The sequence below is a fragment of the Drosophila obscura genome, unplaced genomic scaffold, assembly GCF_018151105.1.
Source record: "Drosophila obscura isolate BZ-5 IFL unplaced genomic scaffold, ASM1815110v1 contig_192, whole genome shotgun sequence".
Classification (NCBI taxonomy): domain Eukaryota; kingdom Metazoa; phylum Arthropoda; class Insecta; order Diptera; family Drosophilidae; genus Drosophila; species Drosophila obscura.
In genome coordinates this window covers 5,476,253-5,496,362 of record NW_024542781.1, presented here as the reverse complement: position 1 = coordinate 5,496,362, position 20,110 = coordinate 5,476,253, and the positions used below count along the sequence as shown (strand labels likewise).

Below are 20,110 nucleotides of genomic sequence, written 5' to 3'. Positions count from 1 at the left end.
TTACCTATTTGAGCTTGGCCTAATTTTCAAATTGTCGGCCATTGTTGTTCGAGAGTATTGCCCAAACATTCTAGATTGGGTTTAAGTCGAAAATACTGCATGTTTTTTTTTGGCCACCCTAAAATATAAATATAAACGAAATTAATACGTCGTCCAAGAGGCTTATGTACATCTGAGAATTCATTCGTCATTATACAAAATCGATTATACAAGCGAGCCACCACAGAAATTTTGAGCAAAGCAGGACTGGCTTTCACGGCGTATATCTGATCAGTATATTGTTTTTTCTTCAGGACCATCCAAGTTGTATTTTTTGCGTCACTGAGGATAAATTTGTCCCATCCTCTTGTCTAAAATTATTGTCAGCACTTTCTATTTGCTGAATACGACATGGGGGGTGATCTTAAGAGACAGTTTAGCCTTTATATCTTGTGATCTAGTCGCTGTATTTACAGCCAAACTCTTTATTTGTCGTTTTTTTGGTTCGACACTGTGCAAGGTCGGCCCCTTTTTATTGTTTTATTATATGCTTCTAGGTTTTTTTTTTAATTTTGAGCAGTGTTCTTTCTAATTTCTGCAATATTGGCTATTTCCCATATGCTTTTGCTTTCCTTACACAGATTAAGGATAATACTTTGCATATTCTCCGACAACTTTACTCCATTCGCCATTTTTACTGTCTTTACGTGTCGCACTGTATTTAATTAACATTTATTTAGTCTTAGATAATTCAATTTATTTGTATGCAACAACTCACCTATATTTAAGCCTAGTACTCAGATCGAATAAAACACCTCGCGAACAGAATCAGGGTTGATATTCGTATGAAACCGATAAGAAATTTTTTACGGCAAAAACTGTTTTCTGGCTCTGTACGGAAGGCAGTACTCAGATCAACAAAAAAAACGTCGGTATATAGTTGAAAAGTATCCGAAGTATTTGCTTGTATTGCTGGTATGTTTTTACCCACCTCGAAAGTTATATCAATTTGATACATTTTGCCAGCAAACACGAAGCAAACAGTGCAATAAGAGTACACAAAACCAAATGAAATAGTTTAATATTGAAGACAAATAGAATCTAATTAATGCAGTGTTATATGAATGACAATTATATGGATATTATAATTTATTATTTTTATTAATTTTCATAAATATAAAAAAAATATTGTTTTTAAAACATTTTTTATTCACGGTGTCCGGCGTCGCCATCTTCTGCTGCTGATAGTCAGACACTTACCTTGCCAATAAAATTTTGGGTATCCCAGAATATGCCTGGGGAAGAGCAACCCCAGTCGAAGAAGTGCATTTTATTAACTTTAAACCAAACCAAGCAGCTGTCTGGGAAGAGTAACCGTTCGGAATGCAGTACACACCTCTGGTCACACCTCTGGCCGCTGGAAGAATATATGACATTTGTTTGCTGGCAAACAGTTTTTGGAACTGAGTACTAGGCTTTACGAAAAACTTAAATAAACAGTCAATTAGCACAGCTTTCTTGTTGGTCTACCAATAATAATTTCCTAATTTCACAGCACTGCTTAGGAAAAAGTCACCGAATAAAAAATTTGGAACTTTTAATCTGCCGCTACTTTCTGGATATGCTGTTGATGTTTTGATGTTTTGCAGCAAATCACAGCAACCAAGCCAGCAAAATTGTATCCGCAAAGTAAGACAATCGGATAATTCTGCTCCCAACTCAACTAAAAATCAGTCATTTCTCATAACGACATTTTTTTTTTTTAGCTAATTAGTTAGCAAAGTCTAAATAAGCTAGCTTGCGTACGATAACACTTAGAGTATCGCTCTTCTCATGAGCCATGTAGGACGATAGCAGTCTTAAGTATGTCCTCTGCAGTCCTCTTCTAATGTTATGGAGTAGAAAGATCATTAAATGCTGTCATGCAAAAATGCATGTACGGATATTACCTTCATTTTGAACTACAATCTACTACTTTTCGATGTAAGGGATTCACTGCAGACTTCAGGAATGTGTGTCCCAAGAAGGCTACCATATTAGGAAAATATCTAACTTCTCTCCGATCTCATTAAGAAATCTACGGCAGCCATTCACGGTAGTTCAGTTTAAAGTTTTGAGTCAAGTGCTTAAATCGCTACATGACACATACAGAGGGCGGGAGTCTGAAGCAGTGATTTATGTAGCCAGTGTAGACGTGGACCGCATTTACAGCTCCTGGGTTGCCAATGGTTTGCGTAGCGGGAAGTCTTGCCACATTCTTTCCCATAAAACATAGACTAGCAATGGTGCTATGATATTAGACTTTGCTAACTGGAAAAATAGAGATGGCTTTATGGGAAATCCCTGCATTCAAAACGAGAGAAGTATATGCGTCAAGCTGGATTTTCAGATGAGCTGGGAGCAGAATTAATCGATTGTTTTACTTTGCGGATACAATTTTGCTGGATTGTTGGCTGTGTTTGGTACTAAACAAATATTTTGTCTCAAGTAGTGCCTCAGTTGTTCGACTGAAAGCCAGAAGACGTGTATAAAGACGGCAGCGAACAATAATTTCTCATTTTGTCGCCCGTCCTATCCTTCCCTTCGCAGAAAAATTGGCAAAGTCTGATGTTATAGCACTTTAGCACTATATAACACTATAACACTATATAGATGAAAAAACAGAGATAGCCTTACGGAAAAAGCAAGCAAAGGGATTCAGAAATGTATATGTATGCATTACATTGGCTTTCCAGTTAAGCTAGGCAGCGTTGCTGCAGAGATTATTGATTTTTTTACTTTTCATATTCAATTTTACTAATTTAACTTATATGTAAATAAAATAAATAATCAGCAATTATGTAAATACACAAATTCATGCAGTCTTTATACATAATAACATTAACGATGTTGGATTTGGTTTAGAAACAGTTTTTGTTTTGTTTTTGTTTTGTTTTTGGCTTAACAATATCACATTATATCACATATGCAACAGATTCAAAAAGCAAATCCATGAAATCCTATGCAAATCCAAACCACTGTAAAGAGTACCCAAAACTGTTTTTGGTAGCTTCCCTGCGGTATACGGTCACACTTTTTATACTAAGATATGTGTTTTTTATAATGTTTTGGTCACTTTATAGTTGTGGTTGCGTTCTTGTCTCTATTGGCATTTTGTAAATGTGAGTGTGTAGCGTTTCAGTGATTAATATTACTTTATTTTGTATTATGGTGAATTTTGCAATCGAAATTTAATGTTAGTGTCGTTACTTTTTCTATAGTTATTTCAAAAGTTGCCAACAGAAAGATCTAACTAAATCTGTATATTTTTTTTCGTTTGTCCTTTGTTGATAGTAACCGTGCATTATTAAAAAACAACAGTTGCATTCCATTGAGAAGCATTAGGTTTTGAGCATGTTCAGTATAAGTGAGCTATGCTGCATGTTCTGCTGTCCACCCTGCCCTGGACCGATAGCGGCCAAGCTAGCTTTCCAGCCTCCGGAACCGACTTATAAATTAACTCCAGCTGATGACACAAATATTAGATACAATTTACAACTCTTTGACCGCGCCGAATGGCAATATTCTGAACGGGAAAAATCGAAAGTGGAAGCTTTTTTTACTCGGACGTCGCGTGGCAACTTGATTACATGCATATATGTTCGGTGTAGCAAGAATGCTAAATACACGTTATTGTTTTCGCATGGAAACGCGGTTGATTTGGGACAGATGAGTAGCTTTTATCTCACCCTTGGGTCACAAATTAATTGCAATATATTTGGGTACGACTATTCGGGATATGGCATGAGCGGAGGAAAGCCCTCCGAAAAGAATTTATATGCAGATATTGAAGCTGCTTGGCAAGCAATGCGAAATAGGTAAGTTCTCACTTTAACGAACTATAATATGTACCCATTAACGCCAACTACGGTTAATTTTTTAAAGGTTAAACATTAGCCCAGAGACAATAATTTTATATGGTCAAAGCATAGGAACTGTTCCAACAGTTGACTTGGCTGCGCGCCACGAAGTGGGGGCTGTGATACTTCATTCACCATTAATGTCTGGCCTAAGAGTGGTATTTAGAAACACAAAGAGAACTTGGTTTTTTGACGCTTTTCCTAGGTAAGAACTTTAAATTTACTTCTGAAAATACAAATGATCTTATCTCATTTTCCAACAGTATTGATAAAGTTGCAAAAGTTAAGGCTCCGGTTCTTGTTATTCATGGAACTGATGACGAGGTAATTGACTTTTCTCATGGAATCGGTATCTACGAGCGATGCCCAAAGACTGTGGAACCATTTTGGGTTGAGGTAATTTATTAATAAATACTTTGCTAATTTATTTGTATTCTGTTCGGGTGCAATGATATTAATATTTTATTCGGCCTTATATATACTACTGGTCAAAATAATAAGTACACGCTCATGAGCTTTCTTTCACGTCTCGTAAAACTTTTTTAAAAAACACAAAGAAAAAATTCACTTTACTTTAAGATTACTAACCTACATTAGAATATAAAAATAAAGGGTTTCTGATCAATTTTATCTAAAAAACATAAACAAGGGGCGGTCAAATGAATAAATACAGCAATTCTACAAAGTTAAAAACTCAAAGAATATCAAAAATGTTTCACTTTTTTCTTATTATTAGTAATCCTACGATATTATTTGATATAACCACCCTTATTTTCTTTAGCTTTGGCGATTATTTTTGGCATACCAGCAATAATTTTGCGCCAAGTCTCTACTGGAATCTCATACCAAGTTTTTGGGACAAATTCTCACAATTCTTCGGAGTTTCGAAATGTATTTGTGACAACGCGACGTTTTAAGTCTCCCCATAGGTTGTATATTGGGTTTTAGTCAGAAGATTGACTTGGCCAATTCAAAACGTTTGCCTTGCCCTCCGTAAACCAAGCCTTGACCAGCCTTGCGGTGTGTTTTTAGTCGTTGTCCGGTTGAAAGACCCACCTCAAGGACATGTTTTCCTTAGCATATGGTTTCATAATGTCAGTCAATATGTTTTTATACCTGAATTTGGTCATAGGATAATTTTTACGATGTATTGGTTAAACGCCATGCAAAAAAAAAAAAACAGCCCGAGACCATAAGGCAACCGCCTCGGTGGTTAAACATTTTTTTTGTACTGGACGTCGATTTATTTGCCTTTGGGGCGTCGTACACATCTACTGTAGTCATTACCAAAAATATTTGGTTTTGTTTAGTCGCTCTATAATATATTATTTTATTTTTCAGACGCATCTGGCTCAGAGCATGTAAAATTTGTTTCGCCAAATTTTTGCCTCATCTCCAATTTTTTTTCTCGGAGCAAGGAACCTTTTCGGGCTATACGTTCTGATAAGTCTGAATATTGACGACTACGAGGAACGGTCTGAGATGATATTTTATAGCCAATTTTTTGCAAGACTGGCGATGCGGGTGTCCGTTGCTTGTGAAGATTTCTTCTTCCTTCTTCGATTTTCAGTGAGAAATCTTAAATTTAAGGCATCCTTATCCAAATATACCGAGCGTCAAAGACTTTTCACAGTTTCCCGAAGACTTTTCCCTTATTTTTTAAGATTCAAGACAACCATCACTTCTTCAGCAGAACAATGCTTTTTCAGCCCATATAGTGAAATTTGTTTAACTCTCATGTACTTTAATATGCAAGAAGTCAATAAAAACCAACAATCCTTTGACCAAATCCCAATTAAATCCTAAAAATTCATAAATACCTCCAGTGTACTTATTATTTTGACCACATTAAATATGCACAGCCAGCACAAATTTAAGCTTAGAATTAAATTAAGGGTGCTCACAACTTTCATTTTTGATTTAAATGTTTGGTAAAACTGTAATCTTTAAGAATATAAACAACTGGCAGTCATAAATTCAAAAACATTCGAGATATTTCATAAAAACTCAGCACGATGCCTCTGTATTATTTATTTTACCAGTATTTTGACCAGTAGTGTACATAGTATGAACATACATATGCACAAGAATATATACAAAAAAATAATAAAATAAAACAAGCAAGTCAATACCAAAAACTTTGTAAGTGTGTACATATGTACCTATGCACTATGGACCATGCATCATGGCCTGTGAACAAATGGTGCGCATCCTGTGGTCAGATAAGACAAAATGTAATATTTTCTACCTGATAAACACCAGTTTGAAGGTAAATATACTAAACACGGAGGACGATCAATTATATCGGGCTGCCATGGTGCATAATCGTCAGCGACCAGCATCATCTTTGGTGTGTCCGTCTTCGATAGACAAGGAACTTTTTGGTGCCCCCTTCCTTAGCAAAGTTTTAAAGAACATACTTTTGCATTATCATTCATTTTCTTGGAACACTTCAATGTTTCGGCAGTCTTTTGAATATTACCAGCATGAAACCCCATATAAAGAATACCGCTCAATTGCTTTCTTAGTAGTTGGAAATGCTGTTGAATATAACTTATCATTTTCTGATTTGTGGTTTCTCTGCAGCATAAAAAAACTGTGTGTCTCTATCGTGTTGCGTGTCATCGAAGAGTCAAATTCTTTCTTCCTACTGCATATTTTGATGACCCTCAATGAGACCCTCATACTAGCTAATTTTTTGCTGTTTTTATTTATTACGGAATTTTATATATCGAATCTTCCCTATAAGAGACTGACGACAAGTATCCAAATCTTAACCTAATATATTTATTTAATTAATTACATTTAATTACTTAGAGCACGTCCCTAGCTAAGTATTATTGCTGGGTGGGGAAGTCTCTTCGTCGTCGTGTATGGCTAGTGTGCCAGGTTAAAGATTTCGCAAATCTATTAGGATGGTCCTGAAGCTTCGCCTGATACTTTGCTTTCACATTGGCAATTTCATCTTTAACTGATCCTACATTTAAGTCTTTATGGATATTTTCATTCCGTATGAACCATGGTGCCCCAGTGATTGTTCTTAGAATCTTCGATTGAGCTCTCTGGATTATTTCTAAATTACTAACGCAAGCTAGAACTTAGCTAATTTTGAATTACGTTTTTAAAGGTCATACGGCTCTCATTTGGCTTCTTTAGCCATTTTTCTTCCAAAAACTACACAATCTCTACATATTTGTTCCCTGATATCTTTACCCTCCCAGTAACGGTGCATTTTTTACCTGCTATTTGAGATATTTCAACTCTTCTAGTTGCCTTGAAACGAGATTCAGTGTATCACACAATCGTTCGATAAGCTCCTAAATGTTTTAGGGAATTAAAAATTACAATATTTTGTTTTCAAAGTCAAACAAGTGCGGCAGTTATTAAAACCCACCCTGTGGTAATAGAAAACATGCTTATTTGAATAGGTTTTCGCATCAAAGTTAATGAAATGATTTGTCAAAAGGGTAAATAAGTCCTCTCAATAAATTTAGATAATAATATAGCCGCAGAATTATATTTCAAATGTGTTTTCTTTACCTTTAATTTTTTGATTACTGTGGACTTTATCAGAGAAATTCCCATACATATGTACTATGGCTTTCCCGGAAATAGCCGACCTATAATAGTAGTGTTGGAATATGTTCACAAGAAATATTAAAAAATGGAAATACCGACTTTACCTAGCGCAGTTTTTATACCCGTACTCAAAAAAGAGTTAAGGGGTACAGAGAAGGAAACGTTTCCGACCCCATAAAGTATATATATTCTTGATCAGCATCAATAGCCGGGTCGTTATAGCCATGTCTGTCCGTCCGTCCGACCGTCCGTCTTGTTGAGCACCTGGATCTCAGAGACTATAATAGCTAGGGCAAACAAATTTGGTTTCCAGACTCATGTGACATCACACTACTACAAGTGTATTTCAAAATTTCGCCCCGCCCCCACAAAGGACGAAAATCTGTGGCAGGCACAATTTTAAAGATACGATAAAACTAAAAACGCATTATCGTAGAGAATTATCATATCTACCAGATTGCCGAATCTGAATCAGGTGGGATCATAAGTATAGCCAGAATGAAGAAATTTAATTTTCAGTTGCTTCCCCTGCCTCCCCAGCCAGAGACCCGCTACTCATTCTCTTTCTCGCTCGCACACTCTGCAGCGTTCACTGTGCGAGCAACCCCTAGCGGAGGAGATGTAGAATCTAAAGGGAACATGTGCAATCTACATGTTAGATGTATAATATACATAGTAGATATAGATCTAGATAGCAGATGTAGCAAAAAAAATGTAAATTTTTTTTTTTAATTCTAAAATTCTAAAAAATCATATGCTCAAAAATGTATATACTGACTGAGTATATAAAGTATATAAACAACAGCATTTAGCCAAGAAAAATATCTTTTCCACCAGAGCAATGCAAGTGTGCAAACATGTGCAGTAGGCACAAATTCAAACGGGACACCCCCTAGTTTTCTTACCTTGGATTTAATAGTAATTTACATGTTTTTATTTTAATTTTTTGTAATTTTTTAGAGGTGGCTTTTAATACTGTTGCGTTTCACATTTTCAACACATGCCTCTATTATGTGTACCACATTTTAATACGATGTATCGATAACCCAATAGGCTGCTACGACAGCTGTTAGCTGCCTTGACCAAATTTGTATACCCGGGACTCGAAGAGTTTGGGGATATAGTAGTTTTGTGATCGAAGTGGATGTGTGACGCACAGGTGGAAACATTTTTCTACTCTATAAAGTACACTACTGGTTAAAATAATAATTGGGAGGCATCGTGCTGATTTGTTATGCAATATCTCCAATGTTTTTGAATGTATGACTGCCGATTGTTTATATTTTCTAAGATTACAGTTGTGCCAAACATTTAAATCAAAAATGAATGTTGGGAGCACCCTTAATTTAATTCTAAGCTTAAATTTGTGCTGGATGGGCATTTTTGGTGGGGTCAAAATAAAAGTTACACCGAAGGTATGTATAAATTTTGATTATGATTAGGATTTAGTCAAAGGATTGTTAGTTTTAATTAACTGCTTGCATATTAAAGTACATTTGTGTTCAATGAAATAGTAGTGCCGCACCTCATCACTTTCAAAACTCTTTTTGAGACACTTCCAGCTATCCAAATTGGACAAATTATACTTTTTTACATAGACTGGACTGTTCGCATTAGAAACCCGAAGAAATATCCATACATTTGAGTTCCATCTTCTTGTTTTACAAGACATAAGCCGAATACCCATAAAATATGCTGTTCAATAAAATAGTAGTGTTCTTTTAGAAAATTGAAAAAAAAAACAACGAAACTCAAATATAAACAATAAACATATATTTCATGTTCTTCATGTTTTTTGAGCTTAAATATTTAGTTTTTAATCAATTTGGTTTTCATTGCGAACTTGCACCGGCCGAACATGTGTCATTAATCTCTTGCCAACGCTTCAATAGTATTTGGGCCAATAATCCTTGAAGCACCAGCATAAGATTTCGATGAGATTAATAACCTGTTGGACAGTTGGCCAGGGCAAAACGTCGACCTTTTCCGATAAAAATCAATTTCTAGAGAGCTTTTCTGGGTGTTTCAATTCATTATCCGGTTAAAATATCCTTTTAATAGACAATTTTCAACTCTAATATGAATGTAATGTATTCTAAAGTATGCCTACATACACAGTTTCGTTCAATACCATACTATTCTCAAACGCCAGGCTAGAAAGTACTAGCTCATGTAAGCTGGACTCTTAAGGCTCAGCCTAGCATGGCCAATGCTATTTTTTTCATGATTTTAGGTGGTAATCAGATTTCTGTGTAAACCATATAATACAACTTTACTATGATCAGTCATGGTCTTGCCTTCGACCACCGCCGACCATCTTTTAAAAGAGAAGTTTTTGTATACAAAATCGATTTTCAGTTTACTTCTTATAGTTAATTGGGTTTAGAGTGAGAGTGCATACAACTTAGTTTTCAATCCCATTATACCTCCTGCCTTAAGTTTTAAGTCTAACTCTTAGGTCTCCTCTTCTGGACCGAGCAATGATTTCTTTAACGTTTCAAAATCAAAAGTACCCGTATGTCCAAAATTGTTCAATTTGGATAACTGGAAATATCTCAAAAATAGTTTTGAAAGTGATGAGGTACGGCACTACTATTTCATAACACACAAGTACATGAGAGTTAAAAAATGTTCGTAAATGAAGAAATGAAGATTGCCTTTAATCTTAAAAAATAAGGAAAAGGTCGTCGGGAAATTGCGAAATCTCTTGACCGCTTCGGTATTACTGAAAATCGAAGACGGAAGAAGAAATCTTCACAACCAACCAAAACCAGCACCGTTAGCCTTGCAAAAAATGATTCGTTCATGTCTTATAAGGCCATTTCCGCTCAAATTGGCAAAGAAATACCATCTCAGACCGTTCCTCGTAGACGTCAATATTCAGATTTACCAGGACAAATAGCTGGAAAAGTTTCCTACTCCGAGAACAAAAATTTGAGGATGATGCAACAATTTGGCGAACAAAATTTTGCAAATCGTAAAAATACCGCAAAAAATTATGAAATTTGAAAGCTTCATATCTTCCAGGCGTTAAGCTGCAGATACAAAGTATCTGGGTGGGATTTATAGCTACATTTGTCAGCTTTTAAGAACGGCAAAGTTATGTGAAAAATAGAAGCACTACCTCTAAAAAAAAAACATGAAAAAAAATAACAGATTTCAAAAATTCTTAAAAAAAAAAATTAAAACAAAAAAATAAAATACCACAAAAAATGTTTAAATCCCGAAATCTATCAGAAAAAGTCATTTTGGCCCACAGCCTAAGGAAAAAGTTCAATTTTGTTGAGTAGTGCTATTAATAAAATTTTTCATGATCACCCCGCGGCAAAAAAAGCGTGGAAACTCACAATATTTAAAAATCGAAAAATTACGAGACTTAAAAGAAATCTAAAGCATTTACTTATTATTAGTGTATCATATATATATATGTATATATATATATTCTTGATCAGCATCAAAAACCGAGTCGATGTAGCCATGTCTGTCTGTCCGTCCCGATGAGCTCCTCGATCTTAGGCTACAAGAGCTAGAGAAACCAAATTTTTGTATTCAGACTCCTCTGATATACCACCAGTATGTTTCAAAATTTCGAACCAGAAAAGGCGAAAAACTGTGGCATGCAGATTTTTTGAAGATACTAGAAAACCTTAGAAAAATCGACCAGAATGCTGAATTGGAAAATAAAAGTAGTAAATGCATGGTCCGCTGCAACATTCTCTTTCGTCTAATATCATATTTTATTTCATTGCAGGGCGCTGGCCATAATGATGTTGAACTGCATCCACAATACTACGAACGATTAAGGAAATTTCTTTCGGTGGAACTTATCAAATGACAATTAAAGAGCAATGTTGATGGAGGGGTTGGTGTTGGTGACACTACTGTAGTTGTTTCAAGTTTAAATCCTGTCGAAGGAAGTTTGCCTCCAAGTCCAAAACACCTTAATACGTTAGCTGCTACAGAAAAAGAATCAAATAGAAAATGTTTGGCAACAAATACTATACGGATAGAAAATGATGGTTTGTAATACAAAATAAATCTTTAAATCCTTTAAATCCTTTTAAATTATTAATTAACTCCATATTAAACAATTAACAATAATTTTTAGAAAGCCTATATAGACAAAAAAAACCAAAAAATTGATATGTCTGTCCGAACATGTTGGGTCAAACCAAAGACAAAATAATAATAAGATGCGTAACGCCATACGATTTTTTTTCTACACTACTTTTCTACTCTAGAGCTGGCTCCAGGCTCTCTTGAAATTTTTTTGAAAAGCAAGAGAGAGAGAGAGCGAATTTTAGAGCCAGAGCCTCTCTTGCATGCATACAGCGGTAGCCGACGACTGTATGTGTGCACACATTTCTCAAGCAATCCAGATCTGATTGCATGTATACGTTTTTTTACATCGCTGTCTAAATATACCCTATACTTTAGAATTCTTGTATGGTAACACCTTCCATAGACGCTTGCCGACCAATATAAAAATTCATATATTGTTTGTATCAGGGACCGTAATTATTTTAAGGCTATATTTTAAAAATCAAAATAATAATTTTCTTTAAGTTTTTAATTATAGTTAATAATTAATTATAATTATCCATAATAATATTGTTTGAGCAAGAAAAAAAAGTCTTATTAAATAATGAAAATATCATGGAGAGCTGAGAAAAAATTGATACATATCCTTCCTAATTGAGTCAAGACAAACACCATAAACATGTTTTTCGATTTACAAATTTTTTTATATTTTTATGAAAATATGTTGGGAAGAGTGGCTCGTTTCCCGAAAACTCATTGCAAAAGACGGATATTGTGTTGAATTTTTAAAAACTTTTGTTACACTTCAATTTGGAATTGATTAAGCTACTCAAAACCAAAATTTTATTACGTAAAACAACTTTTGTATTTTTATACCCGTACTCAAAAATAAGGTAAGGGGTATATTAGATTTGTGGGAAAAGTGCATGTGTGCAATGCAGAGAAGGAAAAGTTTCCGACCCCCGTCTCGATGAGCGCCTGGATCTCAGAGACTATAAGAGCTAGAGAAAACAAATTTGCTACAAGTGTATTTCAAAATTTCGCCCCACCCCCTTCCGCCTTCACAAAGGACGAAAATCTGTGACAGGCACAATTTCAAAGATACGCTAAAACTAAAAACGCAGTATCGTAGAGAATGACCATATCTACCAGATTGCCGAGTATGAATTAGATCGGATCATAATTATAACCAGAATGAAGAATTTTAATTTTCAGTTGCTTCCCCCGCCTCCACAACCAGAGACACTCTACTCATTCTATTTCTCGCACGCACACTCTGCCGCGTTCAGTGCGCGTGCAACCCGTGGAGATGTAGAATCTTCATGTTAGATGTAGAATCTACATGTTAGATGTAGAATATGCATTGTAGATTTAGATGTAAATAAAAGATGTAGCAAAATAATGTAAAATGTAAAAAATTTTTTTTTAACTTTAAAATTCTAAAAAATCATAAGTTGAAACATGAATATACTGACTGAGTACGGGTATAAGTAGAGTTGCATCCCCAGAAGCGACTCACACGTTCCTTCTCGTTTATATTCGCTATGCAGAGTTGGGCCGTTTTTTTGTTTCTGAAGAAAACGTGCTTAAAAGGCAAAGCTTAATGCATTTTTCTCTAAAAGTATTTAAGCTAGAACAATTTTTCATAATTTAAGGAACAATTTAAAAATATCAATTAAAAAAATATTAAATATTTGTTGCCATTATATTTTTTCCCCAATTTAAATTTTTTAGCGGCATATAAAAAAAGGCCATATTTGGCCGAACATTGGACTATATGAAAAAATAGTTACGATATTCAACAAACGAAAAAAAAAACCATTACCACAATTTCACCTTTTAGGAGATGTTAGTTATTTTTTCATTCCAACCCAAGCTAACTACATTTTTTTGGTGATGCTGTATCATAAAAAGCAATGACCAGCACGATACCTATTGATAGTTTCGAAAATGTTCACTTCTTCGGTCGTTGCATCGGGGAGAGTATAAATGAATTAAAACATGGCAGGTAGCACAATGGTTTGTAATATAAATTTTTTTTTACATGCTCATTAACATATTTGAGCAAAACTAAGTTATTGGAAAGTAATAAAAATAATTAATAAAACTAATAATAAATTAATACAAAAAATTAAAAATAAAGAAAGTGAAATAATTGACAGAAATAAATGTTGGCTGCCTTTGTAATAAAAAAGAATTCTCCCGCAATGTTTATATTAGATCGAATATACCCCATATTAGATTTGTGGTAAAAGTGGATGTGTGTAACGCAGAGAAGGAAACGTTTCCGACCCCATAAAGTATATATATTCTTGATCAGCATCAATAGCCTAGTCGATATAGCCATGTCTGTCTGTCCGTCTGTCTGTCTGTCCGTCTGTCTGTCCGTCTTGTTGAGCGCCTAGATCTCAGAGACTATAAGAGCTAGGGCAACTAAATTTGGTTTCCAGACTCATGTGATATCACACTGCTACAAGTGTATTTCAATATTTCGCCCCGCCCCCTTCCGCCCACACAAATAACGAAAATCTGTGGCAGGCACATTTTTAAAGATACGATAGAACTAAAAACGCAGTATCGTAGAGAATGCCCATATCTACCAGATTGCCGAATCTGAATTTGTCCGTGCGCGAGCAACCCCTAGCGGAGGAGATGTAGAATCTAAATGGAACATGTACAATCTACATGTTAGATGTATAATATACATAGTAGATATAGATCTAGATAGCAGATGTAGCAAAAAAATGTAAAATGTAACATTTTTTTTTTAAATCTAAAATTCTAAAAAATCATATGCTCAAAAATGTATATACTGACTGAGTACGGGTATATGTAGAGTCGCGTCCACAGAAGCGACTCGCACGTTCCTTCTCGTTGTTATTAAAGACAAACAAGTGCCGCGTTTTTCTGACTCTGTACAAAGTAAAGGAACATTAGGTATCGGGAAATTTAAAGTTACAAGTATCCCAATTGATTTAAAGTGGATAGGGTACACTCTCTTCCTGCAGCTAAAGTCAGTGTAGAGAGGACGTTTTCTGCTCTGAAGTTGGTGCTAGCAGATTTGAGATGCAACGTTTTACCGGAGTCGTTGGAAAAATATATGTATTATTTTAAAAGAAATCCAAATAGGTTTGCTATAAATGTATATACAGTAGCGGGCACAGAAATCCGGACACTCATGTAAGCGAACTTTAAACCGATGGTGGAAATTCAAAAAGTCCAAGATAGTCGCGTATTTTTTAAAAGCATTTATACATTCATTAGTTGTTAATTGATAACTTGTTTTCATTTGAAAAAGCAAAGAGTTTCACCAAAAAAACTAAAATTGTAAGTAATGTCATACAAAACTGAAACCGAAGAGACAGTCATTTTGACATTGCGGTCAAATATTCTTTTTTTTGTCGCTATTACCACCAAAATGAGTGAGTACCAGTAAGTCCTCAAACACACAATTTTCTAAAGGATTTCGAAAAACTTTGTTCGACGACCCAAAAAGACTTTCAAACTGGGATAGTATTTGTAAATGCTTCAGCGTCGAAGGTCGGTTCAAATTGGCATAAGATATTAGCATCAAAACTAAACGGCGACGTCTTCTTCCTGAAAAAGCTCAAATTAGAGAAACGAAATGTTTGCAATAATAGCAGATAAACCAGTTTGGTTTTGATAGTATGACGAATGATCGCCGTAAAGTCGGTGTACTCTTCAAAAATAAGTGCCCAAAACAAAAAAACACGGTGTGGCAAGAAGGCAGCAGGATTGTCTGGAAATTTTTTTTTATAGTCACTTCAAGCTAAATTTTTTGAGAAAAACTCCATACCGTCTAATGAGAAGTACTTTTCGCATACTGATGCCCTCATCTTCTAGGACGATTTTGCTCCTTTCCACAGTGCAACATTGGTCAAGAATATTTTCTTTAGCTTTTTTATTAAATTGTGAAATGAATTATTGCAAAAGTTTGATTTTTAAAACGTTGAGTTTTTTAGGACATTAGACTGGCCGGGAAATGGTCCTGATTTCAGTCCGATCAAGAATCTTAAGCACATCATTAACGTTTTTATATGAAAGCAGTCACCCAACCCTTTATCTGAATTTAAAAAAAATTAAAAAAGGTCAGTCCAGCAAAATAAACATCGAAACATTCTGAAATCTAGTAGAAATTGCGTAGAAAACTAATTCTAAAACACACAGGACTTCAAAAAAATGTATGACCCACTTCATTACTCACTACTCGACAAAATTTATTTTTTATTTTTATTATTACGGTATTTTATTTATCGAATCTTTCCTATTAGAGACTTACGACAAGTATACAAATCTTAGCCTAATATATTTATTTAATTAATTACACTTAATTACTTAGAGTACGTCCCTAGCTAAGTATTATTGCTGGGTGGGAAGGTCTCTTCGCCGGAGTCGTGTATGGCTAGTGTGCCAAGTTAAAGACTGCGCAAGTCTATTAGGATGGACTCGGAGCCGTATGTCCACTCGACAAAATCGAACTTTTTTTTCCTTGAGGATCCAAACCAACTTTTCAGAAAAGTTATGGGACTTTAAAATTTTTAAAGAATGATGGTTTTTTTTCTATGGCAGAACTTTTTTTTGAAGAATTTTTCAGAGGTAGTGCTTCTTTTTCCACATAACTATAGTATCTTACGTCTGGTTGTAAAGAACTTTGCTATTTTGAAAAGATAATTAAAACAGCTGGTTTGTATATCCTTTATGTGCAGTTTTATTTTTAAATATAGATTGTATGAATATAATGAGCGGATAACATATGTAAATATGTAGTGGGATAAGGTACAATCGTGGAATTAATTAATTCATTCTGAGTATATTTATGTTGTACATATGTATTTGATCAGTATGTTCGTTTTTATTTCCAGGTACGCCGAATTTCAGCCAGGGTTCCGCTAAAACTCATCAACAGAAGTTTCTTTAGCAAAAACAGTCGGGCTCTGATTATGAAGCCCAACCATTCTCCCCCGAGCTACCGAATATACAAAAAGTATACAAAAAGCAAACTAAAAAAGATGGCAGTCAGCCAATTAACGGTATGAAATCAAATGGATTTTTGGTTTCTCGATTAAAACAACAACCAAATATTTCTCCGACACTTCCTGTTCTATTTCCACATTTACCGATGAATGCAAATTTATATATGAATAGTCAACATACTCAACTATCCGATCGATATTTAAATAACAAAGTGTCCCAAAAAATCAATTCCATCGATGTTAAGGGAGCTATTTCAAGCAGATCCCTCCACGCAGTCAATCAAGTTTCATCCATGTCATCAACAATAATTTGCAGCTGTGAGAAATCAGTAAATTCAAATGGGTCCGAATCAAAAGAAGCAGATGTTTTAAAAACAAATTTAGAATCTGATACTGCCAAACATTTCGGTATAAGCATTGCCAAATTTCAAGACTCTACTGTGTCCCAAATATTTCCCACGAAAGATAATAGCATAAACAGAGGCACGGATGGGCCAACACAGGTATGTTATCAACCAAAAAGTGTACTTGGAAAGGCAAAATCAGGACTATGTTCGAAAATGCCGTGTAATAGAAAAAATACCTTTCAACATGCCGTGATGATTTATGAAGAAAACGATATCAATTCCTTAAAGTACGGAGGCTCTCAAGTGATAACCCCATATTTTATAAAGCCAGACAATCAATTAACATGTCATGTTTCTCAAAAAATTAGCAAATCCGAGCAAACTTCTCCAAATAATATAGAAATGGACAAAGCTAATTTTTTATATGATTTGTATCATGATCAAAATACCAAGCAAAGAAGTACTGGCTGTTTGCTATATCCTTCGAATCCATGGATTAGAAAAACCGATATTAACCATAGCATTTCCTCTAAAGACGAAAAACATTTACACTTATTTCCAAATATCGATCCGTGGGTCAAACGTCAAACGGACTGCTCATTAGAACTATCACGGTTTCAAACAGAATATATCTGTCAAGATAAACCAATTTCTGACGCTAAAAAAAAATCTTTTTCGGAAATAATAAAAAAAAAAAATTGTATGCAACAAACATTAAATAATATTAAAAACGCTAATGATAATCACGTCGTTTTAGATAAGCCTGGGCTGCTGTTTGCCACATTTTCTTCACAAAACGGTCCACCTTCATATAAATTAAATACAAATTCCCACACAAAATCTGGCAGTTTTATACTGGATAAATTAAGGGATATTTCGTATCCGCTATCAAACAACGCCAGTAAAACTGAAAATGAAAATTTTATTCATTTTTTTTGTCAAAATGATCAAGGAAACTTGAAACTTCACGCCGAAAATTTGCAATCTAGACATAGCTTTTCAACAATCTCAACCAAATGTAAAGAAGAGTTACCCTTAAATATTCGTAGACTATCAGAGCAAATTTATAAGCCGTCATTAAAAAGAATGGTTCCGTTGTCAATTAGCGATTTTGACTTGCGTAATATCCCAGTTTCTGAAAAAGTGTTTGATCAAAAAATCCGTTCGATTGGAATACACAGGCCAGAAATATTTCATGAAAATACAAATATTTCAGAGCAACATGCCAGTTGCCGTAAAGACTTAATATCTTTAAAACTTTCCCCCAAAAAAGTAAAACCCTTTTCAAGTACTCATAAGCCGGATACTTTGCTAGAAACCACCTGTTAAAAAAATTGTACTAAAGAATTTAAAGTCAATTTTAAAATGTATCGTCATAAGCTCATTTTGATTTAATGTATGTATTCATAGAACATCTAAAACTTATTGTGTATCAATTGAATCCAAATACAAATAATCAAGAATACAAGATCTGTTTGTAGTAGTAATTTACGAATAATATAAGCCTAACATTTTTACAGTAGTTTTGCATTTATATAAGGTAACACGAAAACGACCCGTTAGCATGGGGTTTTGTGTTATAGACTTACATAACTACATTCGCAAACATATTCATATGTGTACTAATGTATTATTTCATATTAATGTTATTTTCAATACTGTTGTAATACATTTTATAGTAATAAAATCTTTATAAAGATCTAAGTAAAATTACAACAAAATGTAGCTGATTCCATCTTGAGTTTTTTTTTTAGATTTAATATATTTACAAATCAAGAAATACTGTACTGAAGATACCTGAATCCACACCCTTTTTAATGGGAGCTAATATATTTGTCTTAGGCATATTTGTATGAGTGAAAAAATGTCTAGGAATCTAAGGTATCAGGGAGCAAACAAGTTTCCAATACCACTATCACTATTTGCAGTCAAGTTACCTAAGCTCATAGCAGAAAGAAGAGAGCACGTCGATCTTTTGGAACTTACGAATCGCCAAAACGACCTGGTATTGATATTAAGTGCCCTCTCAACGTCAGAAATGTACTAATTACACTAGTCAACACGATTTTTCCTCAAGGAACAAAACGAACTTTTTCTTAAAGATTTGGGGCTTAGAAATGGTTTGATGATTTGAAATGCAAAAATTATGATTTTTGTGCGGTATTTTTTACGAAATTTTGCCTTTAAAAACTCAGGAAAAGTCGAAAAAAAAATTATATCCTGTGTCCTCTATTTTGGCAGTTGGGCCCGCCGCCTTCAAAAAGGTATTTTTTGTTGATTTTTTCCATATTTTAGGTTTGGTTAACGAATTTTAGCTCCAAAGTCTCTCCATAGATTTTAATGAGCGATACCTTAAACGACGCCAAATTAACGCACCTAAACACAAAAAAATAGAGGACACAAGATATAATTTTTTTTCGACTTTTCCTGAGTTTTTAAAGTCAAAATTTCGTAAAAAATACCCCACAAAAATCATAATTTTTGCATTTCAATGCTTTATATTTCCCAGACGGTAAGCTGTAATCACAAAGTGTTTGGGCTTAACTTCTAGCTGTTTTAATTATCTTTTCAAAATATCTTTACAACCAGACGTAAGATACTAGAGCTATGTGAAAAAAACAAGCGCTACCTCTGAAAAAAGCTTAAAAAAAAAATACCAGACTTCAAAAATTCTTCAAAAAAAAGTTCTGCCATAGAAAAAAAAACCATAATTCTTTAAAAAATTTTAAATCCCCATATCTATCAGAAAAAGTCGGTTTGGATCCTTGAGGAAAAAAAAAGTTCGATTTTGTCGAGTAGTGTTATATAAATATTTACTCAGAAAGGTAAACTCGCGCTTATGCTGCACATACCTCGCCCAGTCAACAGGGTGACGCGTCCTACCAAAACGTTTATAAAACTTGTTACGTAAATTCTAATATCTCACAAGACCCTTAGTATACCACTGTAGCCAATACATAGGAGCCATGGTTAGGAGGAGCCCTAGGTTAGGTTTATAGGGCTGCTCGACCGAAGTTGAGGTCAATCGGAGGCAAGTCTGCCCATTGTGATGCCCACACTCGTCACGGGATATTGTCCGGTGCCTAGGGAGGTTTCGCAAACCATCCCTAGGCCTCTATAAAGAGCACCAGTTTCTCTAGAGGCATGTTTGCCAGGCTGTCCAGGTCTTCGTAGAAGGCGCCGCCGAGTATTAGGTGACGCCTCCCCATGAGTGCAGGACAGTTGCAGAGAGGTGCTGGATGCTCTCTATTTCCTCCTCGTCCCTGCAGCT

General features: G+C 34.8%; 1 protein-coding gene across 6 annotated transcripts; it reads left to right on the top strand.

Moving 5' to 3' along the window:
• The first annotated feature begins 3,100 nt into the window (after positions 1–3,100).
• LOC111071614 (alpha/beta hydrolase domain-containing protein 17B-like) lies at positions 3,101–18,309 on the top strand. Of its 6 annotated transcripts, none has more exons than XM_022363054.2 (6): positions 3,101–3,140; positions 3,313–3,836; positions 3,904–4,083; positions 4,142–4,274; positions 11,209–11,476; positions 16,382–16,490. In XM_022363054.2, the coding sequence occupies exons 2-5, from the start codon at positions 3,373–3,375 to the stop codon at positions 11,290–11,292; spliced, it is 861 nt and encodes a 286-aa protein (XP_022218746.1). In that variant the 5' UTR covers positions 3,101–3,140; positions 3,313–3,372; the 3' UTR covers positions 11,293–11,476; positions 16,382–16,490. The 6 variants fall into 6 exon arrangements, with proteins under 6 accessions (XP_022218746.1, XP_022218745.1, XP_022218747.1 ...); XM_022363053.1 differs by having other exon boundaries at positions 3,123–3,214; XM_022363055.2 differs by lacking the exons at positions 11,209–11,476; positions 16,382–16,490 and adding an exon at positions 5,220–5,885 and having other exon boundaries at positions 3,123–3,214.
• Positions 18,310–20,110: the final 1,801 nt, after the last annotated feature.